Genomic DNA, 25,441 nt, shown 5'->3' on the forward strand with positions numbered 1-25,441 from the left:
CTATCTATGAGTGTGAAAAATTTCCCTCACCATGTGAAAAATGGTATTTTAAGAATGTTTGCACACAGTCCAAAACTAGTAGTTTTAGTTTATGTGAGTTCATTCATACCAAATATTGACAAGGTTGTTATAATTGTACAAATTCTATTTTTTTCTTACATACTGCTTGTTGCAGTTCTTTGCACATATATCTATAAATTACTGCACCAATATCACATTTTCATAGCACAATATAAACAACACTTTGCACAGTTCTGTATAAGACTGTTAAAAGTCTAGATTCTACTAATTAATCAGGATTATTTGTTAATAGATTTCAGCAAACGGTGGGTTAAATCAAACTGTGTTGTTGTTCAGCTCACAGGAGACCACATCACCTAAACAAATGAGAAGCTGAAAACAGAACTATGATAACAATAGAGCTGGTAAATACGTGACAGATAGAGTGAATTTGCATCATTTCTTTAAACGAAACAAAGTGTGCAAAACAGCACCTGGCATAAGATGTGACATGCAAAATAAAGAAGCAGTGTTTGTTTAGATGAGTCGAAGTAATTATCTGTCTAGAGTAGAAAGATTTGTTTTTTGGAATTGAAGCAAGTGCCCAGTGTATTTCACGCTGTTAAGACTTTGTAAGGTAATAATGTACCAGTGTTGTGTTTTAGTTATTTTTAGTATTTCGTTGAAATTTCAATTTGTAAAATATCTTCTGTTTTTGACAGAGCTCAACGCAGACACATGGGAAACTCCACGGCAGCGACTGAAATATTTTTGTGGTACTTCTTGCCCACAGTAGTGACTGTGCCACCACTAGGACTACCAACTAATGCTTGGGTCATTTACCTCCTGTTGCGCAAACCTGGTATTTGCTCTACCTCAGAGATCTTCACACTGAACCTGGCAGTAATCGATATGCTGTTCTGTATCACAGTCGTGGGTGAATGCATTAATCTTTGGTTTAATCAGTCAATGGAGGCCACTAGCTTCCTGGCGTGGGGTTTAAACCAGGGAGGGGGACCGCTTTTTCTTTGCTTTTTGAGTTTGGACAGCTACGTAGCAGTCTGCCATCCTCTGTTCTTTCTGCGGCTCAAGGATCCCAAACTGCGGCTGTCGTTATGCTTGATGGGGAGTGCCATCACTGCTGCTTGCTGCCTTCTGGTCAAAGTCTCTGCAGGGTATAAGTGGAATGTGATACTAGCAATCATAAGCTTTTCCACTGTGGTCGTAACAACCTGCAGCACCCTGATTCTAAAGTCTCTCCGCCAGTCAGGGCCCAGCAGAAAAGAGGTCCACCCAGTTAAAAAGCGAGCATTCAAAATAGTGCTGTCTGCGCTGGTCATAATCAACGTCCACTACCTCCCCCCCATTGGAGAATACCTGCTGAGGCAGCTTGGTCCCACTTCTTTCAAGCCCTATTCAGTTGTCACCTGTGTGGCCTACTGGATTCTCTCCATGAGCAGCTTTGTTCAGCCTCTGACTTTTCTCATCCGGACGAAGCAGCTGCCCAAAATCAGCTGAGACTAAAACTGATGCAAGAGTGCAGAGCGGCTGATAACGTGATGGAAAAGCTGAGCTGCAACCTGCACAGTGATCAGCAATATTTAAAAATTCATTTTTAACCATAATACTAAGTTGTTGGTATTTTCTGCAGTTTAATAAAAATCTACTGGTAGCTGCTTTATGCCTTTAAATGCTTGAATGCAAACCTGACATTTTTCTCTCTCATGTCTTTGACTCAGGAACAGGAAGTAAATTTGTCAATAACCACGATGAGCGTCACTGGATGTACAACAAGTACAACAAAGACATATTGCATTGTTTTATTTTAGAACTCAAATATCCAAATTTGGCTTACAGACAAAAATGTAGTCATATACTCTGCAGAACACTTTAGGGCTCCGTGTGAGACGAGATTTCTAAAATCCAAATAGAAAACAAACGTTTTTTATTGTCAATCAATCGATCAATTTAACATTTGAGGATAGAGAAAATGAACCTGATTGATCTACCTAAACCTTAACACTGTTCAAATAAGAGGAATGATACACTCTGAGGTGTAGGCTCTAGGCTCCCATCAATACTTACATTTTTAAACAATGCTTCAGCAAATGTGAGTCTATTAGACACATGTTGGAATGTTTAGTTATGCAAAATCAAGCTATTTAAGGATTAAAGTGAAAACTGTAAGTGAACATGTTAAACACATTTAACAACATTAGCGTGTATTATTGCGTGTATTGTATTGTCTACAATGTTCAGTTTATCTATAGCCTGCAGTACACCAGGAGAGTGGTTATTAAGCTTTTTAGGAATGTAAACAATCATTTATAAAACAGCCATCAATGCAAAAATATATCTTCATTTCACTTTAACATTACTTTTTGAAAACATGTGTTAATGACACTGTGTCTCCTTTGTTTAACAACTTGTATATATCAGCATCTATTAAATAGACAAAACACAAACAATAATAATACTTCTGAAAACCTGACCCTTTGTTAAGTTATCCAAATCTGAACTGCTTGAAATCAGGAAGAACATTTCATGTCATTCTGTAAATGATACTTTCTCTCATCTTCTGTCTAAATGTACAACAAATAAAAACAAAAATTCTGTCATTGTGTGAAATTGTGTTTTCTGGGTTTTGAATGACACAATCCAAAGATCTGACATAATAATTGACAATAATTCAAAATGATTCTCGAGCTGGTCCTACAAAATGGACGGAGCAAAAAGAATTTGTAAAAGAATTTCTGTTTTATGCATAAATAGCACTTTTTTCTATCCTGGTTAAACATTTCATACAAATGTAAGCATTATGTACAGAGTAAAAAACAAAGCTGTCATGGCTTCAACACGACGTCTGTCAAAGAGGTTAGAAAAACAGCTTTTCAAGTATTCAAGTACCAGAAGGAAAATCCACACTGATGTGTCAAAACGTGCTGAAAGGAAATGTTACCAAGCTGCATATTTTACCTTTCATAGTGATATGAAATTACATTTTCCTTTAAGAACATCAAGCACTGCTGATTAGAAAACATTCACTGCTGCCCTCTGTGTATTTCCACCAAATAACAAAAAGAAGAAGCACAAAACAAAACAAAACAAAACAAAACAAAACAAAACAAAACAAAACAAAACAAAACAAAACAAAACAGTGTTTTCAACCTGTTCAGGTATCAGGCAACATATGTGACTGAGCGCTAGACAAACTAGATTATTTTCTGTTTTAATTGTAAAAACATAAAATACTGAGACTCATTTGGTCTAAGATGGAAAGATGAATAAAGCTGATAACTATAGAAACCAGGACAAGTAAATAAAATAAGAGACTGTTTCTATGACTTGTCACTGTGCCACTGAGCAAGGTGTTGAACACTCAACTCCTCTGTGGCTTCCCAGCAACAAAACGGAAAGAGATGTTATTTTACCAGAGAACTCTCAGGTGGGATGGAGCGCTGTACACATGCAAAGTAGGAAAAAAAGATTGTTAATAATAATAGTTTGTAATAAGAAAAGCTTTAAAAGGATCTTGTGGCACAGTCATATAATTGAAAGCAAGTTGCCAGAACCTTAAACTTCCATGTAGACTTTTGTCAAAGCAAAAGCAAATGTGCACTGCACAACAAGGATCGTGCACGTTTTTATCCTTTAATATTAAGAGGTTAGAAAAACCCCAGTAAAACACAGCTGAAACAAAGAGTTGTGCGTGTGAACACTAAAACACTTTTCAGTAGCATTTGGCCACTCAAGTCACTCCGAGTGAGTCTGAAGCCTCACGTGGTGGCGATCTTTCCGTGCACACGGAAACGGTAAAGACACGTATACTCGACGTGACCCCAGTTACTGAGAACTCTCAGCTCCACGACTCTGTAAACCATGTCGCTCGGATTCTGTGTGAGGCGGAGAAGAAAAGAAAAGATAGGAAAGAAAGTTAAACAACAAAATCTAAGTGTAAGGGAGAGCATGCAACAAACACTTATGATTACTACACTTTATACAGAAGCAGAAGTAGTCTGCTCGTGCTCTGTAAATATAATGAGCGGTAAATATTAAGATGGGCTCATTTGAACTCACAGGAATCTTAAACGTCTGCGTTGGCTCTCCATACTCATCGTAAGTGAACGTCCCCAGCAGTGTTCCTTCTTCTGTGTCGTTTTCCATCCCCTGGAAAGAGACAAATGGCACCTGGGTCAGATTTCAATATTAAAATTGGCTTTATGTCACTCTCAAAGGTTTTCTTTGAGACTTAATTCCATACAGTACTCCTATATTAGGTCCTACGGTTGATAAATGGCAGATTTAGATCATCCACGTTTAAAAAATGACAAGTGAAATAATAAACAAGTCAAATTCATGAACTACAAATATCAGAAAAGTTACAATTTGTAGCTATCACATTGTGCCGAGGCTTTTTAATAGGAAGTGGAAGAAAATGAATGTAATAACTGGCAGGTATGCGTGTCTGTCAAGCAGAAAACTCTGCTGTGGGAAATTCAGTAAAAAACTGCAGCTGCTCAAGGTTACACTTGAAGCTGGCTCCTGTGCTAAAAAGCGCAAATTTACAGCACAATGGTACAAAGGTAGTTTTGCCCTGCAGCTACTTTCGGCCTTTACAACAAGTGTATGGAGTGTATTAACCTTTAACTGTAAAGGCTTAAACTTAGAGATGTGTGTGCTCTTTTGGTGCCTTTGGTGGATTTTTCATGGAATTATCTAAGCTGCACGGTTACTTTTACAAACAGCTGTGGTCCAGTTAAGGTGAGTAAAACAGTCTTAACAGTGTTAATCTCTACATGATCAATGGAATTTTTGTCTTCAAACACCTGAATAAATTTCCAGACAAAGCTAAACTGATACATATGAAAACTCGTATATGCAAACTGATATTTCTCTACTGTTTCAATTCATATTTCAGAAGATTTAATATCCATTTAAAAATAGATAAATACATAAATAAAAAATATTTTTATGTCATGGTTCAGGCTGTACAAGGTTAAGATCCAGCTTGCAAACCATGCTTGCTAGCTTTCATCCATATACATTTAGTTCTGACACCAATAATGGAACATGGCAGAGGCAAAAATGCTAAAGCTTTAAAATCCAGTGTGTGCTGTCACCGTGGACAAATGCAGAGCGTGTGTTGTTACTTGAGTTATTGCTGGAAATGTGATCACATGTGTACTGTGTGCAGTTCAATCTGATGTTTTGGTTAATTTGTGTAAGCATGTGTACTTGAGAACCAGCATGACTTAGCAGCAGCTTTAAATGTCTCAACCACAAATGCTGCCTCTGAGGTATAATTTCACATCTTTACGTCTGACAGATATTGTAGTACATCTGTATATCCTAAAAAGTACGTGATGCTCTGGCTGAGGACAAACAGACCTGGTGGGTTCGCTCTTTCCTTACCACGAGTACCCTCCCTGCTCCCTCCATGTATCTATGTTTGAGCTGAGTCATTAAGACCCACGAGCTCACAAACTCTCATTAATGATGAACTGACTGCTGGCTACTGGTTATTTTCCTGCTTCATGTTGACTTGCAGGCAGCTTTTTCTTTTCTTTTTTTTTAAGCAAGCGCAGGCAGTCATGTGTCCCCACACGGTTTCTACACTGGAAGCACTCACATAGACTTCAAAGTCTTTGGGTGCTGAGTCAATTCGGCCAGTGGGAGAGTTGTAGCGTGGTAGGTGGTCCAGTGTCACATGAGTTATCCGTATGGGGTGGGACAAAGAGATCACAAGTGTTCCCTGGACACCATGAAACGCCCAGCATTTCCCTGGAAGCAGCACTGGGTAACCCTGGGGAGGAAGACAGCGGGAGATGTAGTTAGTAAAAATGAAAGGGCTAACAGTCTAAAGTGAAAAGCCCTGAGGGTAAAATGACAATGAGGGAACAGATAAGCAAACTGATGGTCATTGTACCTGAATGACAGTGCGCGGGCTTTCAGATGGATACCAAAGAGGGAAACCAAACAGGGTCACACATGCTGAACGAATACGGTATGTCTCTGAACACCTGGTACTGATCACACTGGCACCTATACACACACACACACACACACACACACACACACACACACACACACACACACACACACACGGCAATAAGAGTTCTGAAATGTTTTTTTTAATCTTCTATATGTTATAGAGTGTAAGATTAAATGACAACAATCTTTGCTGATGACTGATGACAAGATGCATGAATGTCATTTAGAATAATTACAGAAGACAAATCAACAGGCAAATAAATTAAACAACCAATAACTCAATATTTAAAAAGTGTTTTTTTGGGTGCAAAAACAGCAAACACACACATGCACACACTGAATTTTAGCAAAAACAATTTGATCTTTATCCAAACATTCCTGACCTTGAGTCTCCAGGGCAAAGTCAGCCACTTTATCAGCCATGGGACGTCCACAGTCTGCGCAGCTTCCACTGCTGCTGAGCCTGATTGCATCCTGCTCCTTATTCACATTCACAAACAGAATATACTATTAAGTATTGACAGGTGTAACAACTCATATCTAGCAGCATAAGCGCACACACACACACAGTTACTACTAGTTACCTTGATGCGGTCAGTGAGCCACTTCTCCATGGCATGTTGGAGCTCAGGTGTGAGGTGATTGTGTATAGGTGTGTTGGTAGGATCAGGGCAGGGGGCTGGAGGAGGCATCACCTGGATGGATGACAACTCCTGGGCCAACTGCAAGAGAAAAGACTATGCATAAAACCCAGGCAAAGTTCCAGACTGCATTCATTAAGCTTCGGTTGCTTTAAATATAGATAAGTTGAACCTATCAGGACTTTTACCTTATTATTCTGATCCTCTAAAGCTTGGATTCTGAGGGTGAGGCTGGCAGCAGCAGTGCTGCTGTCTGACTGATAATCTGCCATCCGGCTGCTCAACCTTGTGACCTGCTGCTCCAGATGCTGCCGACTGTCGGAGTCTGTGGCCTCAAGCTTGGCCTTCATATCGCGCATTTCCAGCTGGAGTCTCTCCTTCATCTGTTAGAAAAAACAAGTGAAGGAAAACATGACATGCTGATAGGTGAAGTGAGCTCATAGATACCAGGCTGTCTCTTTCATAAATTTTAGATCTCATGTTTTAAAGCCAGGTTTTTAAGTCATATATGTTCATCCTAAAAGCTAACCATGGTTACCCGTTTATCAGAAAGCCTTTTTGTTGTTTCTAAACCTTAAATCAAATTAAAATTTCTTTAAAATAAATTCTCTTCAAATCAGAAATTATGCCTTTGGGGAATTATTCAGCAACTGTACTTCCCGAGTGCTTGTAGGTTAGTAAACAAACCTCTGCATTTGCTCTAGATGTCAACCACTAGATGTCACTCTAGCATACCTGAGTTTTGACCCTGTTACTATTAGCCTGTGTTCCTTTCTGACATCCGTGGGCAGAAGCTCTACCACCCACAGGGTTAACCAGAAAGAGATTCTCTCACCTGGGAGAGAAGCAGCTCCTGCTTCATCTGCAGCTCCACCTGTAACAGATGCAACACATCACTTTCACCTCAAAATAGATCAACATGCAAGGTCTCAAAGTAACACCAATGCATTTATTTTAGTTTTCCTTTGTTTTATTCTGATATGGTTAGACAGCTTAATTTTTGTTTGTGCATGTGCGTGTGTGGAGGGAGGGTGCAGACTTTTTTACTCCTGACTGCAAGGAAATGGTTTGTTACCAGAAGACGTTGCATCTTTTCATCTACTACAGCAGACACAATGGTAGGATCCTGTTTGAAAATACAAAAACAACAAACTATTACTGCAACAAAAAAGAACCCAAATTTTCATACAAACATATTAAGAGTCTCATAACAGCAAGCTTAATCAGAACAGCTATTACATTAAATATATTTTTGACCTTTAAAAATGCTTCAGAATTGACTGAGAGGTCCCTGAACCGGTGAACTTCTTGAAGGACTTACAACTAAGTCTCAAAGTTTTGATCATAAACATCATAAATCCCATCCCTTGTTGACTCTGTTTAGCTGGTTAGAGAACAGTGGGGCTCCAAAGTGTAGCGCTTTACACATTTGCAGGTGGCTGCATTTGGGTTTGTGTCAGGACGGGTAACTGGTGCAAAATATCCTGTGAATCAAACATGTGGTGCTGCCTGCTGTCGCAACCCCTTGTGAATAAGAGAACAACCAAAGGTAGCTTGGTAAGAGAGAAATGACATTGATGAGAGTGTCGTTGTTCTCAAACTGTAACTCTTTTAACTGAGAATGTGATGCACTTATAAAGATTTATAAAGAAAATACAGTAAAAAGCACCTTTCAGCAGCTCTCTTATTTCCAATTCATCACCACCACAGCAGGTAGCTTTGCTGGCTGATTTTTGATCCGTCATGATCCCCCAAGGGATTTGTGTCTCCTCTCAGGATCAAACTGCTGATCTTTCACTTTCAATTTGTAAACCACCCACAGTGGAGAAAACAGACTCTGTGAACCTTTAAAAATCCACAAATGTGTGCTGGGAAAATACTACACTAGCAAATCTCAAGCTTGGGCCGCCATGATACCAGGTTACACTGAAGAAAACAACAATGATTGCTAACAGTCAAATTCATCTTTAACTCATTGTCTGCTTTTTTTTGGATAAATGAATAAAATTTAAAATACAAGTGCACGGATATAGTGAGACAGGACTATCAATTGCATATAAACAAACAACTACACAATGATTTATATCATTATTACCATTACTTAAACAATATCAAGATTTCATTTAAAAATATGTATTGTATTGGGAGCAAATGGCTGCCTCTACCATCTGTTGGAGTTCTCTCGGTATTATTGGATTTGAACTTTACACCTTGAGACGACTGCTGCTGTGGTTTGGCATTGTTAAATAACCCCTCGTGCAGGCCTTGAAGATTTGAGCTTGAGCACTATTATAAACGTTTGTCATTTATAATTAATCAATCTACTTAGTCACTCAGACAGTTAGATTGATCCAGCACCCATCAATCTAACCAGCAAGAAAAACAGTCAGTTGCAGAGCCCTACCACCACAGGTTTGGAATAGATGTTGTTGGGTTGGGCAGGAGGAGGAGTAGCAGGGACAACAGGCTGTGTCTGTGATGGGCTCTTTGTGACATTCATGCGGGTGATGAAAGAGGTGAGCAAGGGAAGGAACAACCAAAGACCTGGAGAAAACAGAAGGGATAGTTCCTGAACAACAGCACTCAGAAGCACACAAAGCAAGATCACCCAACTCTAATATTCAACAGTGAAAGCCTCTTGTAGTGACTGACATTTACAGTGACTCATACAGTCACAATGAGGTGGAGAAGGGAGTAAAACCCCACCACATGATGCAGGGAGCAGACTAAGCAGTGCTGCTTTGCAAGTCTAAGAACCCTCTGCGGCAGAACCTACCACGCCTACTTTTGAGGGGAAACCCCAAGCTCATAGAAGATTACTGTACTGTCTTCAGGAAAGTAGATCAAGCAGAAAATACAGCGGCTTTCTGAAAACACAGAATATATTCGATTTCGTTTATGTTACTTACATAAAAGTAAGATGAGGAGGAGGAGGAGAGCCACACCACAAGCCTTCTTCATGCGACTGCTGATTAGAGAATTAGCTGCGGGGAAGAGAAGGAACGTTGATTTGCAGGGATTTTGATAAGCTAGAGCCAAATCACATGCAGCAACTAAGAAAAAGTATGTAGGATCTGTATATAATGCACAGGCACATGTAGATCCATACTGAGCTTCAGCTACAAGAAGTAACAATGATCATATACAAACACCATACCTAACGCTGCCACGTCATGTGTTTTTGCACATACTGTCGCACCGAGCATCAGGGCTGAGTCTGTCAAAAGAACAAACACGAACAAAGAGATTATTACATGGCAGCGCAAAGACACGCAAACACAAGCAAACTTCAACACTCACCGCTAAGGCTGTTGAAGGCACTTTTGATTCTGCTTCTGTATCCGGTATTGGGATCCCCAGTGTTAATGCTGACTCTACCAGTGCTGCAGGGGGCGGCCATGGGCTTCCTGTAAGTACCCTCAGAGGACGAGTACCCTGAGCTGTCCACGCCACTCTGACTCAGCTCCTTATGGCTGGGTCTAAACTGTAATCCTGGCCTGCTAGAGCTGCAGTGCCCTGCAGGAGAGCTGTTTCCTGGAGATGCTGGGTGGCAATGAGGGGGTGTCTGCCTCGGGGTTGATGATGATGATGGGGTCAGGGCAGGCCGCGGGGTGGCTGTGGATGGGGTGAAAGATACGGTCCTCATGACAGGTTGGCTCTCAATGGTTAATGGAGATGGGACTAAGAGCCAGATGAGAGAAAGAAGCAGAAAATGAGATAAATAAATTAGGTTCCTTACACCAATACTCCATCTGTGTCCATTATTACAAAGAGTAACTAAATAATTGACAGTCAGTAAAATACCGATAAGGGGTTAGAAGTAATCCAAAGCTTTGTTATAGGCAACAGTTTGGAAACTTTCTCTTTAACCTACTCTGAAAACTTTCAGATTGTGATATTATGTCATTACCACTTATGCACCGTCGCAGCATACTGACCTGGAGTGACAGGTGTGTCAGGGGCAGCGGAGCTAGTATTGCTGTTGGCTCTGCTGGAGGTACGGGAGGCGGGCTTGCGGGTCCCGGCCTTCTTCTTGAAAACCCTGAAGAAGAAAAAGTTGGTAAGAGAGAAAGGCAGGGTTACATTACAGACTGACAATCAGAATGTAGAAAAAAAGCTTCAAGCACAAGGGCACAGAAACCAGTAACTTACTTAACAGGGTTTTCACGGTAGGATATAGATATGTTGGTCACGCTGCTTGAGTCAGATTCTTCATCTGAATTATAGTAGCCACCAGAAACCAGGCGAGAACTTCTGCGAGACATGACTGAAACACACAGACAGGGAAAGATAGTAAGTCTCAATTTACTCAATATACATAACAGAGTTACTGAAATTGGATAATCCCTGTAATCAGCAGACCTAGTCAGAGCAGTGGAATAGGATTTTAGTGTGGTGTTTTGAAGTCCACAGCAAACACTGCTGCATTGTGTTTAGATTGCTTTCAGCTACTCTTAATACATAATCCTTAGGCCTACATAAAACTGCAGTTTTCACCTACAGTAACCTCATTTGCCAGCTTAATTTAGATAGAGTGAATACACCATCGCTAACCAAGAAATTGCCCACAATATAATTAGTAATATAATTAGTGATTGTGCCTCTTCTATATAACTTAATATGCTTGGCTTAAAAGTTAGAAATCATCTGCAAGAAAAAGATGAGAAAAGATAAACTGTGACTGTCAATGTACAGATACTGTGGAAGACTTCAGTGTTATATGTGAAGGTGTAGAGTAAAGCACAATCAAACAGTTTCAAGAATTAAAGACAGTTTTAAATATGAAAGACATATAGAACAGTGATGTAGTAGGGGGCTAGTAGCTTTCCGCTAGGAGTCAGGTCCAATTCTGAGCCACTGAATTGGACCTCCCACAGAAGTCTGTGGTGTTGTTGCCCTTTGGAGCATTTTTAATTCAACTTTCTGACAAACAACTTGCTGCGTGGTAACCATCAAATAATCTTTACTCCAATACGCCTCTGGGCACAGCTTACTAATGAAGCTTGCTGATAAACTCACCCTCTTATTCAAATACACCCAATTCTAGCTCCAGAACACACAGAGACTGAATAGTAAGGCTGGGCCATATCATACTGTTCACAGTAATACCGGTATAATGTTGGGCAATGATAAGAAAATGAAATATCGCCATAGAATATGGGTAAAACGCATATGCGCAGTGCCTTTGTTTTCATACGCACATGGCGGAAAAAGCGTGCCGGTGACAGAGAATGAGAAGAGCAAAAGCGGATCGTTGAATAAAACGGATGAATCAGAATTGGTTTGTAAAAATGCTGCAACTTCACTGGTGTGGAACTGGTTTAGCTTTCGTCCATCAGATACACAACAGAGCACTGTTTTTGGTAGCGCATGCTAGCGGGCCGCCGTTATTACCGTGGTGTTTGGAAAATACAGCACACTTAAAATCAATCCTTTGATTTTTCTGAAAATCGACAGAGCCCCTTATAATCCCGTGTGCCTTATGTATGAATTCTGGTTGTGTTTACTGACCTTGAAACGATTTTATGTGGTACACGGCGCTCGAAAATCTGTCAGACGTTTTAGTACGACTTTGCTAAGCTACGAACCCGCACCGCTTGATGGATTGTTGGAGCATTACGGCTATCGTAGGCAGGAGCCTCGCGGAGTGATATGTACTGTGCTTCAACATAATATTACCATATTGTGTGTGTATAACCTCTTTTTAAGTTTTGTGGATATTATACATGGTTATGCTGAGGATATGCCGGCCAATTTCCACTGGAAATGCCTTTCCAGCAAGGAACTGTCAGCAAGGCATTTGCATTTGCACTGTTAAATTTTTATATAACTTTAATGCACATAAAAAACAGCTGCTTGTTTAAGTGAAAATACATTGATGGGTTTTTTTTTCACTAATAAAGTTGTGGAGTTGTAAAGTGTTTTGTCTAGTGTCAATTATATCGTCAGTTAGGGCTGCTCAATTAATCGAATTTTAATCACGATTATGATCTGGGCTTTCAACGATCATTAAAAATGACTGAGCCGATTATTAGCCCCTCCCTCATTTATCCGCGACACCTTAAAGGCCGGTCCGTGAAAATATTGTCGGGCATAAACCGGTCCGTGGCGCAAAAAAGGTTGGAGACCGCTGATTAAGAGGACCCGAGGGAAGCTCGGAAAAGCTAAGCAGAAGTTATTTGGAGAGTGACTGCCGTTGGTTGAAAAGAGAGTTTAAAAAAAAACTTCAGTGGTGTTGCACACTATTTTATATTATTTTTTTAAAGTCATTGTTAACCCTTTAAAGCCGGTCAGAGCAGCATGCTCCGTTTTGCGTAACTATTTTTATATCCCTGTAGAACCTGAACCGTGTAAGCTAGCGCAATAATTTGTTTTGCATATGAAACCGGAGGAGTTGTACTTACATCTTATGACATCAGCTTGTCCTCGGTCACGGTTTTGTTCCACATATAGCTTTGCAAAAATTGCATAAAAAGCGCTTGCAGCAACAAAAACATAATATTCCAGAAACACGCTTTGCCGTTCCTATCAGCTGTTCGTAACACTTCCCACAGTGAAATGATGCACCTGCTGTTTTCTTTGCAAATTTGCATCATAGGATTGTTTTTTGTTTTTCCTGCAATATATAAAAATTGCTGTATCTCCAAAATAAAACTATGAAGACACTCAAAATAAATTTCCTGTTGTTGTAAACTATTTTTTGCAACTTTATTGTATTTAAAGTTTTGAGGGATAAACCTCTTAAATTTCTCCAAGTAGAAATATATGTAAACAAAACAAAAGCGATTTTCAATTTTTTTTGTAGTTTATTGCACTTTTTTGCAATTAATGTAGTTACTATGGACTTAATGCATACATATTAGTAAAATATGGGCTATAACAGTTGTATAGCAACTTGAAATGCTCCCACAAATGGCACTACAGCATGTAAAAAAAATAATATAAGCTCTGGTGGACTTGGTTCTATAGTAGGTCTTAAAGGGTTAAATAAATATCGTCAAATAATTGTGATCTCAATTTCAGTGAAAATAATCGTGATTATCATTTTTGCCATAATCGAGCAGCCCTATCGTCAGTTATATCGTTATCGCAAATTTTCAAATGTATATCGTGATAAATATTTTTGGTCATATCGCCCTGCTCTACTGAATACTATAATGCCAATTCAAATTCAAAATGGGACTTCACAAACCAGTGAATGACTGCAGTGGCTATTTCCATCTGCTATGTCTGAGCAATGTTTTCTTTCTTTTTTTTTGCCTCGGTCACATTTTTTCATTTTCACATCAACTTTTCTCTCGTTCATTTCATAAATATCTCTACGGGGAGTCAAGAACTGGTGACCCCAGTAAGTCAAACTGGCAGCTCAATGCATCTTTTAGGACTTGCATGTTTCAGTAATGATATTTCCTGTAATCACATTAAATAAATAAGACCATATGTTCACCTTTAAGAATGTGGCATTATTATTACAATAAAACAGTAAAGCAGCAGCACAGTGAAACGCACAGTAGCAGTAATAGTGATGCGGTAGTTGTGGTAGAAGTAATATTAGTAGTATGTCACTGACAGATGCTCTTTTGGTTAATCTTGGTTGCCTGTAATCCAGCTAATCGGTCCTGCTGCACAAACACTCAACAGCACCAAGATTTACAGAGTAAATATAAACCCCCCAAAACACCATGAAGGCATTTGTACATGCAAAGCTTAAAAAACAAGGACATACACTTTCATTACGCTACAGTGCAGACACATTTACAGTATAGAATACATGATAGACAGACACACATGCACACACAGATGCATACCTTAACAGACCCCGCATACTTAAAGTTCAGAAAATCTTCAGAGACTATCACAGGTAGCGAGAAGGATCTGAACAGCTCTATGTTGTTACAAAACATCTATGAGGTTAACTTTCAGCACGGCAGGCATCGTAAAGATTATGTAACAAGCATCTTAAGCTAAGTGATCCCATTGGTCAACGATGTGCTCTTACAGTGCGGATAATTAGCAGCAGCTTTACCGCCTGACAACTCCTGCAGCAAGTTTATTGTTACACATTCAATTCATTACAGAAACACAAAACACGAGCAGTGCTCTGACGATGGGGTCAAAACATTCAACTCCACATTAACCCTCTTTCCTGCTGCACATCACTGATAAGACCAAAAGAAGAGCACCAGTACATACCTGCAGCTACAGTTCCAGACAATCAGACAAAACGAGGCGTTCGACAGTAACAGGACGCTGAAAGTTAGAAATGCTAGCTGCACGGGGCGTTTCTCAGCTCAGTGACAAGTAGAGGCCCCCAGGAAATCCACCAGCCTTTAGATTCTCTCTGCGATCCTTTCTTTTAGCTTCTGACTGTTCTCATGAAAGCAGCCTTCCTGTCTCGGAAGTTTTAACGCAATCAGAGCTGACATCCAATAAAAGCCTTGATGTCATTAGCCGGGGATGCGATCACTGCAGACTTGTGCAACTGAAATGAGCGGCAGAAGATGACAAAAAGGGAAGCTGCGTCTGTGCATCTAACAGACAGGAAGCTGATGCACGAGGACACATGCGCGCCGAAACCCTCACTTTAAAAAAAATGGGCGATTGCCTTGTTGTTGTTGTTTAATATAATTACTTACAAATCATGACCTTGCTTTACAAACAAACTTTGTCCAGCAAACATGCTCAACAACACCACACAAACTCTTTACATACTTTTTCTCTAGTTTTGTCACCCTCTGCTCGTCTGTTGATTCAAGACTCGAGGGGGTGAAAGACTGAAAGAGAGAAAAGAGTAAATATCAGCAGCCACACCGTTTTGATGTAAACAGCCAATAACAGCAACACTGTACTTGACGACGCCCTGCAGCCCCTGTGGTGGTTGCTACAGCCAGCCTGTTCTGTTTACTGTGAATAAGGAAAACACACCATCATACTGAAACTGCTCTGTTGCAGAGACAGCTACGTTTCCAATACATCTTTCCTATGAAGATGCATATTAAATCTGTTTATTTTTTGTAACTTGCACCTTCTTCTCTCTATCAAACAACCAGGCTGTTTAAATTTAAATTAGATGGAGGGGCTCTTGTAGCATGTGACAGGTAAGAGCTCTTTTTAAATCCCATCATGTCTAACAATCTAATCTGCAGATCCCATCATAAGAACAAAACAGAAAAACAAGGGTCATGTTTATTTAGACTAAACAGTGCAAGCAGCCTGGACCTGCTGCTGAGGAAACACACATTTACATTTCTTTCTTCTTAATACGTCAAGAGGCTTAAGCTAAGAGCGTAGAGAGGGGGAGTATTTTGAACTTAATTCCCCTAAAGCCTCCCTTACACTTTAAGTGGCATCTCAGTGGAGCCTAGCTCAGCACAATTCTCCTCCTGAACATCACCGACCCCCACCCCACACAGAGGACACTGCTGCACCAAGATGTCCCTCCTCTTTTGCTCATTCCACTGAAACACTGCAGCCGTGTTTGACTGCGGCCCACATTCTTGTGTAGGTTTACTTTCCTTATTTGGGGCTTGTCATCCAGTCCGCTTGATCTAAAACCCAATTACATCTTACAATAGTCTGTTCATGCTGTAAACTGAGAGAGCTGTTTTTGTCTTGGAATGCCCGCGTGACTGATTTGAGGCCTTTCATTTAATTTCTAAGCATCTCACTTCTAAAGAGCTGCTGAGAAAACATGTTCTGCCTTGGTCACCCTTGCACTGCTCACAGGATCTGTCATTGAGGTCTGATTCCTCCATGAGAATGTGCAGTATGGAAAGCCAATAATGTACAAATGTGAGGATGACAACATCCCCCCCCCGTCAGAGACAGAGAAGCCTGATTCAGGTCCTGTGGGAATCAGGTGCAGAAAGACACAAAAGCGGCTTTTCATCAAGAATAGGCAGCACAAACTGCACAGCTCCCACAGAAATAAATCTGCCTCAATCATGAAGAAGGACAACAGTGACAAGTGCATCACATTCAGCCATTTAGTCCAAATGAAAGATGAAAAAGTGAAATGACAGAGTCTCCCAAACAGTGTGGAAATCCACCAGTTATCCATTTGTACTGTACTGGAATCATTTATAAACAGCTGTATAAAGAATTTGTTTTGGATGATTCGACACCAACAAAAATAATTCAAAAATGTCAGAATGTCAGAGTAAGAAATTCCCATATAAATATACTGACTCATATAATTAGTATAGTCTCTTAGAGTGTAAAACAAGTCAAAAGAAGCAGAAGAAGAAGAAAATTTACTGGAACAAAGCTCACACATCGCCTCGCCACAACATCGCCCTGCTCGGCTATGATGCCTGCTGTGCTACATGTAGTGGAGACAGTGGCGGTGGCATGAAGGGTTTGATATCAGTAAAGTCTGAATTACTTATATTTTTATAGTGTTCCTCGGGTCAACAGTGTTGTGGAAAACATAACACAGGATTTGATGATAGTAAGCAGGGCTCAACAATATGAGCATTTTTGCTTTCACAGTTTTATCTAAAAGAGACATCTGAGCAGTAAATTGAATTAAGCTCTGGGCTGTAAAAATATACCAGGGTCACCAAACATCTGGTTCAATAGATGAAAATGTGGTTTCCTGGATACGGCAAAACTATTACATCTGTGATAGGCCAGTATGTTGATTAAGCTGTAATAATCACACAAGCAAAAAACAAACAAAAAAACAAAAAAACACTTTTGGTATGTGCTTCAGTTTTGGGATCATGGCACTGCATTTTCACTGCAGTTGGCTATTCCAGTTCTTCCTGTAACATTAAGGCCAAAAAAAGCTGCTACTTTCCATTAAAACAGGTTCAGATACTATTCAAAACTAAGAATTATTATCAGGTTAGACACCCATTTGCGACAGCAATGATAGCAGCAGACTTGACACGGTACTACTGCAGACACACAGCCCCTCCCTCACTAACAGTTGAACCAGCTGACGTTCACAACACTAAACAACTCTTAAAGAGGAATTGAAGAGGCCAGTAAATCTCCTGTTACATCAACACAGAAGTATTAAACAGTTATTGTAAATGTTAACACACCCAGTGCCATACTTTTGGCATGACCTAGGAGAAATAATTACCCCTTTATAAAATATCAGTAACCTTTCACTTCACTAAGCCAATGTTTTAACCACTATGCTATGGAGACACTAATGACCCTTTTTTAAAATATCAAGTATTGTCTTGGGTGCAGGTATTTAGTTTGTCATAACAAGCCTACTGTTTATAAGAGAGAACTCTAAGCTAGTTAGTGGTTCATAATCAATAATCAGTGTGTTGCTTGAACTTTTTTCAGCTTCTGAAGTGGGGCAGGTCCAAAAAATTTTGAGAACCAAGTAACACACACACACACACACACACACACACACACACACACACACACACACACACACACACACACACACACACACACACCAAACTTGTTTGTGTGTAAATGAAGGCATAAATGTTCAGTAAAAGTGGAAGTACTGTCCATCTTTCACAACCACTCCTGTTAGCATGCTAAGGCTGTCTATCAGCAGCTGATAACAGATGATTACAGATAAAGCCTCAAATGTCTGTTCCAGAAACCCAAGTATGCCGGCAAAAATAGACTTCTATATTTCAGTAACAGTATGACTCACAGGCTGTATAAAAGCGAGGAAATGTCATACCAAACTGAACTGTGCAAGCCAAATGGTTCAGGACCATTACAGCCCAAGCACAAGCACATGTAAAAACACATGTGAGCCCGTAAAGCTGACGGCAGGAATCTCTATTGGACAAAATCAAAGAGTGGAGATTGAGATGTAGCAGCATTATTTGCTCAGGGCTGGGCAAAGAGGGGCACTGTTTCACTGTCAGGACAGCGACAAAGAAGGAACGCTGACACGGCCTGTAACAACAAAGATGTAGAGGGTGAAAGGAAGAGTAAGAGCTGATGCAGACTGAGACAAAGACACTGAGACACAGGAGAGAAAAGAAGAGACAGAACAGGCAGAACAACAAAGATGAAAGCTTGGCTGGTGATGGAGAAGGTGTGAAATCACTTTTATGATTTCACACTTTTATGAATGACTGAAACAATTCAGAAAAAAGAAGAAGAAGAAGAAGAAGAAGAAAGTGTAGAAATGAAGGGAAAATGGTACGGTAAGAAGGAGTGGGGGAAGAAAGGAATGCCGAGAATTAGTCTTCATCAAACCAAACCAGCCTGGCACATGGTTTGTGGCTAACATTAGTACCGTGCCAGTGAAATATGACTCACTCACAGAGAGCGGATGAGTCATCAGTGTGCACTGCCTTCTAACAAAAGGACCACAATCTCTTTGTAAAGTTTAAGGGGAGAAAATAATTAAGCACAGTTTTTTAGCTAAGTTGCTACCTAACCAGGTCTGTTTACAACAATGTGACCCAGTTAATTAATGTTTATTCTCTCAGTGTCTCTCTAAATAGTCTGCTGCATGAAAGAAACTTTATTGTCAGGGCTGCGAAGCTGTTTTACCATCCCTGCCCGAGACTCTCAGGCAGGCCCATCTGCTTTCTTCCAGCCTCACACAAAACTCATATATTTCAAGTAATGTGTTGAAACAATCTTTATTTTAAAGATCTTCTGAATTAATCTCCTTCCATTTCCATACTAATAATTCCAAATCAAGCCCTTGATTGCATAAAAAAAAATCCCAATTTTAATTTTAACTGTAAAAAAAGTCTAACTTCCCTTACACTGAACAACAGCTGGATTACATGAACTGCGCTGATCCAAATTTGTCGAAATTAGGCTGCAGCCGTTTACAGAGTTTTCCTGCTGCCCTGTTTTTACTCGTGTCCAGTGCTGGATGACTTTTTTGGTTAAGCCGAATTATTGTTATCTCAGGATGGTGAGATGACCCCTGTTGTTCATAGTATTCCCAGAGTATTTAAATTTATTTAATAAAATATTAATATCTGGTGTCCCTGTATTAATTATTGATACAATGTTGCCAAAATCTCCCCCCATTTAATAGTAGCATTTATCTGTAATATAGACCGCTGCAGGAATGATGTGTTTTTCTAGCCCACCCTGATTTTTAACACATAATTGCAATCCCTAAAGTAAAAGACCAATGTTAGGTTAGAAAATTACTACATGACAGTTGTATGACTTCACTACGACCCTGTGCTCAATGTCTCCATGGTCCTTTGTTAGTGAACGCCTTTACAAAAACACTTAAGGCTTCAATATTCATGATTGTGTATTTATTGAAATACATCCTATAGATCAAGATATTGTGTGTTTTGATCACAAAAGTTAAAAGCCTCTAAAAAAATTAAAATGTTAACTTCAGGCTAAGGAAACCAGAAGTAGAAAATGCTAACTCATTTTGAAGCATTCTTCTTAAACTCCAGCAGGAGACAACAGCTCTGAGAGTAAAAAGAAATAAGACTGTGGAAAAGTCTATGGTAAACATATCTCAAAGATACAACCACAGTAAACACTACACGCATATACTAATGATCTCAATCTGCAGTTTGGGGGCTTTTTGAATACAACACGATATTCATTTTGTAAACTACACTCTAGTTAAAAGCGATTGAGGATGATGAAGCAGGGTGTGCTTTAAAGATTGAGGGGTTGCTACCCTAGCAGAGTGAATGGTCCCTTGATTGCTCTGTCGGATCAAGCCCTCACTAGTCACGTCTAACTTAATAGTGTTTACATCTACTTTTTTACATACAGTCTATGATCCTTACATGAAATAAACAAAAACAAAAAGAAAATTCCGCAGGGATGATTTATGCACTTCATTAGATTTTGCAATACCTAAACATACCTTTACAAAAATGAATAAATGAATGAATGAATGAATAAATAAATAAATAAATAAACTGTGGTTACATATTGAAAGACAATAGTATGATACCGTAACGACAGACAAGCCCAGTAGTTTTTTTTCTTTCTGGTGTTGTGATGTGGTTGATGTGAGACAAAAGATAAACACCTGTTTAGCCAGTACATGTAACAATGCTTCCCTACACAACACACTTAATATGGCAATAAGGTTAAAACATGTTATTTACAGCAAAACAGTTATCGCCAGTTTGGCCAATTTTGCACTTGCCTTTCTTAGACACACCCTCTGAGGGCCTTAAATATTCCCTGCATGCCCTCCGTTGATCGAAGTACAGAAAAATAATTGCTTTTTGTGAAATTTAACCTTTTGTGCACCTGCACCAAGCTCAGTATGGCTAAAGTAGCCCTCAATGCCCAAGCTCATGTTATGTATTGCTGTGGACAAATAAGACTAAATGCTACGCAAGTAATATATGGCAACTAATAATAATAATAATAATAATAATAATAATAATAATAATAATAATAACAAAATGGTAATAAGACATAAACACTCCCACATAAAGTTGTTAAGTAGTGGTCTTATGGGGACTAGCAGAGCAGCCTATGCAGAAAAGTATGGCAGGTTAGTTAATCACCCATTACAACAAACCAGTTCCGCCTACATATGACACGCTGACATTTAACTTCGCTGTTTAACTACATTCATCGCTAAATTAACACACATTTCCAGCAGACAGCTAACCCCACATGCTTTCAGAGTGAGCAGGAGCTGCAGGCAGCTAATGTTGACAATAAACTGTAGTCGCTAAACTCAACGGGCAGCCAACGGACAAAAGCATCCTGAAGCGCAGCTGAGATGCAGGGAGACACGAAAAGTCCAAAATTCAACCTTAAGAAACTGAAAAAACACGAATTACCACTTGGATTCCTTAACCCCGTGCCCGTAACTTACCTCGTTAAACTGTTTAGTCCGTCGCAGATAAATAATAATAGTACAAAAAAAAAAAAACGCCAACGAACAGCAAAGACGGTTAACCAGAAATATTAATCCCCACGGAGACTGAACTTAAACAAACATGCCCGTTTTGTTCAACTCTGTTCAGTTAGTCCCAAAATAGCAGCCTGGTTCATGACGAATTCCACAAGTAAAGTCTAAACCTAGATGGCATGACTGGGCTCAACAGACGCTTGCTGTGACAGCTCGGAGGTTTCACCGCAACAAATGTTGACAGCAGCGGAGTCAAGCTAGAGCGAAGAAGAGAAGCACTTCCGGTAAGGGTTTGCAAAATAGCGGTCGCCCAACGAAACAACGAAAATAAATGTAAATTCATTTTTTTTCTGCATATCTAACTTCCGAAAGAGAATATAAGTTTGACAGTGGGCTAAACATTAAAATCCATTTAAAGTGTGCTTTGAATAATAGACACCACATCCGTCTAGTTCTCTCAGAGTTGAGAGACATATTATTCTATGCATCCAGATTATCATTTGTTCTAAAATTAATAATAATTAACCCAAACTCGTGTTTCTTCCTTTTGTTGTTTCAATTATTTTTTAAAAAGAAAAATGGCAAGATTAAAGAGATATTTTGACCGGAAATTTGTTCAGAGAGTGCCTTTTTAAAGCTGTTTATTTATTTATTTTATTTTCTGTACACGACCGCAGCTATGATGCGGCACACTTTGAAACCGTTTCCGGTTTCGTTCCAGCGGTAGCAAACAACAGATACACGAATGGCTCCATCTAGCGGCGACAAGTGTGCTCCTTCGGGATTATTTTTCCATAAGCTGCTATTCAGAAATGCTGCCACACGGTGGCGCCAGTTCTCCGCGAGTAATTTACGTGCTGAGCAGGCCTGCCGCAAGTTAATGTCTCTGTTGCACCATCATCTTGCAGTTTGCAGCGTTTAGAACAGCATTTAAATCTATACTGTATCATGCATTATGCGTTTGAATTGAATATCAGACTGAAGACTGAAAGCTGAGTTTAAAGGAAAAGGACACATTGAATCCAGATTTCCACTTAAATGAGAACGTCAGACAAACTACTCATAAGCACACATGACTCTCTGTGAAATCTTTAATCTCCAAAATATTCTTTCATGTTTTATTACAGGTTATTTAAAAGCACACTAAACTCTTTGATTGCCTATCACAGTCGATTTATTTGTTTTGGTTAGGTGTGAGGGCAATTCAAACATTTGATAACACTTATCTATTATCCTATGTGTAATCTTGTATCACTGCATCTATTTCCCCTGCCTTAGTTAGAATAATACATTCTGCTTTATACCAATTCAGGTTAGAATGGCTGCTGGTATAGTTAGAAATGCTTACTGGATATGTGACACTAATTGGTACTAGTGCTCTTGATTTAATGATGCAGCTTCTATTTTGTTCATTTCTTTTAAAATGTACACATAGAAGACTAAAAGACAATATGAGAGAAAAACTGCAGCTCCAGGAACAGGTAATGCAACCAGATCAAGGTCAAACTACTCAAAAAAATAGGCCATTTTTTGGATTTTTCTTTTTCTTTTTTCCCCCTCTGAGTGTCTTCATCACACGTGACAGGCAAAAAGTCCCAAAAAACACAACAAAATGCTTTTAAGCGAAACCCTCAGGGCTCTGGTACTCTTTGCAATACTGCAAGGAGCCCAAAAATAAATCTAATCTGACCTTATCACTGGGCAGACCAGGTCCAGGCAGGGGAGGGAAGGTGGGAGAGGGATAATTCTTTATTCCAACAGTCACCTAAGGAAAAGTGACCAAAAAAAAACCAACCTCTGAAATGCTACTGGTATGTCCGGATTGTTCCATATTTGATAAATAATTTCAGAAGGTCTGAAGACTATCAGGAGCACAGGCCCGACCCCTGACCCTTGAGCTCTGGCAGTTATGGCGCATGTTTACGCGTCTTGCATGGGTGCGCACGCGCGCATGTATTTATGCCAGTTGAACCCATTGTCTCAGAGTGTGTTCTCATTATGCAGCAGTTTCCTTTGGCCGGGGTGAGAGAGCAGGAGAGACAGAGACATTGGAATACACTCAATCATCAGTCGCTCAACAATGAAGAGTCCATAAAAGTTGACAAGCCCATCACTCCTGAGGCCAGCCCCACTGACTTTAAACAAAACCTTTTTTATGCGCACGTTCATGTCTGGCATTTCCCTCTTTCCCTCAATACCCTACCCTACCACACACACACACACACACACACACACACACACACACACACACAGCTTATCTACCAAGCTGGTGCCCCAGACACAACCACAGTACGCAAACAAACAGCTGACGTCATTGGCACACACACACACGCACGCACACACACACACGCACACACACACACACACACACACACACACACACACACACACACATTTCACTCACTCTATTTCTGATTGCATTCCAACTCAGTGACTTCAGCCAGAAGTGTGTGTGTGTGTGTGTGTGTGTAGGGTGGGTTTGTTTTTGAGAGCACGAGAGTGATAGAGGGATGCCTATGAGAGAAAAGGGGGACATGATGGAGGGAAGATCTGGGAGGGGGTGTCACATGGGCAGAGCCAAAAAGGGAAAGAGAGAGTGAAATCTTTAAACAGACTTGGGGCCAGGCCCGGCCCTAACCAATCTGGCGCCCTAGGCAAGATTTTAGGTGGCGCCCCCCTAAATCGGCAGTGTAGTGTATGTACTCACAAGAAACTGAATAGCTTTGTCTTTGACCTTTTTATTTTTATTAAAGAAAGCAAATTCACTAACAGAATAATTAACAAGATAAAAAAATATATGAATAAATAAATGAATACAAAAAATAAAAAATGAATATATGAAATACAATAAATTTTACATACATAAACACAATAAAACGTGTCAACAAGTTGGATAAAATAAATTAAAAATACAATATAAATAAGGCAACAGGAAGACCGCTTGATGCTGCTGCATCATGGCTGGGTTGTGCTGCTGATGCTGCATCACTGGTGGGTTGTGCTGCTGAAGTGGAGGCAGCAGCGGTAGATGTGGTAGATGGCCCAGGGGTGGGATTTAGAAACTTCAACAGTGCATCTGAAGAGAGGAGTATGTGACACCACTGAGTATTAAAGTCTAATAATAAAAACATATGATTCCAGGAATAAAATGAAATGATATAATATAAATGAAAAACCAAAGAGATATATGTATGATGTTAACTGATATGCAGATTAGATTAGATTCAATTTATTGTCATCATTACAGTGAAATGCTGAATAGCAGAATGCAAAGTAACAGTATAATATCATATGAGAATGTTATGTTATGATTATCTTTGACCGAATCACAGCAGTGCTCATATTAAAAAAACAGCATTCCCTCTCATGTGATATTGCTTAATTAACATTAATGATGTGCACTTTAACAACTAGGCTTACAACTATAATATATACAGGGGTGGAAAAGTGACTATTACCTGCAGGGTAAACGTTAGCTAACCAGAAGGCAATAACAATGTAAACAAAAAACACCTGCTTAAAAGATGAATACAAATGAGGAATGGTGGGAAAGGTGGGAGTACTGTAATTACCTAACGTTACATTATTATTTTAAATAACAATTTAGCCCCCTCCACAATATTAACTGACGTTAAAACAGTTAACTAGCTATTTATTGATTAGCAATTAGCGAATCATGTAACATTAGCTTAATGCTAAAAATTTAGGTTACTATCACATTCAGACAAATAATTTCATGTAGGCTAACCTTACCTACCTCTGTCTTTTTCTCGTTTCTCCTCCTCTTCTTTTCTCTTTTTTCTTCCCTGGCCACCTGACAGTTTTGGCCGTTTTGACATCTTGTGTTGATCTTTTGATGTGGTGACGTCCAAAAGGAACCATGATACGGGAAGGGAGGGGGCGCACCGTGCGGGGAGGGGGGGGGCGTAATGTTGTAACAAATAATATTTCTATTAAATAAGCTTTACTTTGCATTTTAATTAACGTGGGATTATTT

The 25,441-nt window shown here is 39.6% G+C and overlaps 1 protein-coding gene across 4 annotated transcripts; it reads right to left on the bottom strand.

Moving 5' to 3' along the window:
* Positions 1-1,805: 1,805 nt before the first annotated feature.
* sun2 (Sad1 and UNC84 domain containing 2) lies at positions 1,806-21,699 on the bottom strand. 4 transcript variants are annotated; one of them, XM_004574531.3, is made up of 17 exons: positions 21,409-21,699; positions 15,345-15,406; positions 10,785-10,899; positions 10,571-10,674; positions 9,933-10,313; positions 9,790-9,849; positions 9,542-9,616; positions 9,037-9,176; positions 7,708-7,758; positions 7,468-7,506; positions 6,821-7,015; positions 6,576-6,713; positions 6,375-6,471; positions 5,927-6,042; positions 5,630-5,803; positions 4,078-4,167; positions 1,806-3,893 (listed from the first exon to the last, which is right to left on the bottom strand). In XM_004574531.3, the coding sequence occupies exons 3-17, from the start codon at positions 10,895-10,897 to the stop codon at positions 3,777-3,779; spliced, it is 1,890 nt and encodes a 629-aa protein (XP_004574588.1). In that variant the 5' UTR covers positions 10,898-10,899; positions 15,345-15,406; positions 21,409-21,699; the 3' UTR covers positions 1,806-3,776. The 4 variants fall into 4 exon arrangements, with proteins under 4 accessions (XP_004574588.1, XP_004574587.1, XP_004574589.1 ...); XM_004574530.3 differs by lacking the exon at positions 15,345-15,406; XM_004574532.4 differs by lacking the exons at positions 15,345-15,406; positions 21,409-21,699 and adding an exon at positions 14,826-15,219.
* Between the last annotated feature and the right edge of the window lie 3,742 nt (positions 21,700-25,441).

This window comes from Maylandia zebra, linkage group LG6, assembly GCF_041146795.1.
Source record: "Maylandia zebra isolate NMK-2024a linkage group LG6, Mzebra_GT3a, whole genome shotgun sequence".
Lineage (NCBI taxonomy): Eukaryota > Metazoa > Chordata > Actinopteri > Cichliformes > Cichlidae > Maylandia > Maylandia zebra.

Coding starts and splice junctions, on each gene's coding strand:
- sun2 (XM_004574530.3), bottom strand. CDS start 10,897: ATGTCTCGCAGAAGTTCTCGCCTGGTTTCTGGTGGCTACTATAATTCA. Junction 10,675..10,784: donor TACCGTGAAAACCCTGTTAA/GTAAGTTACTGG, acceptor TTTCTTCTTCAG/GGTTTTCAAGAAGAAGGCCG. Junction 9,177..9,541: donor CCTCCTCATCTTACTTTTAT/GTAAGTAACATA, acceptor TGTTTTCTCCAG/GTCTTTGGTTGTTCCTTCCC.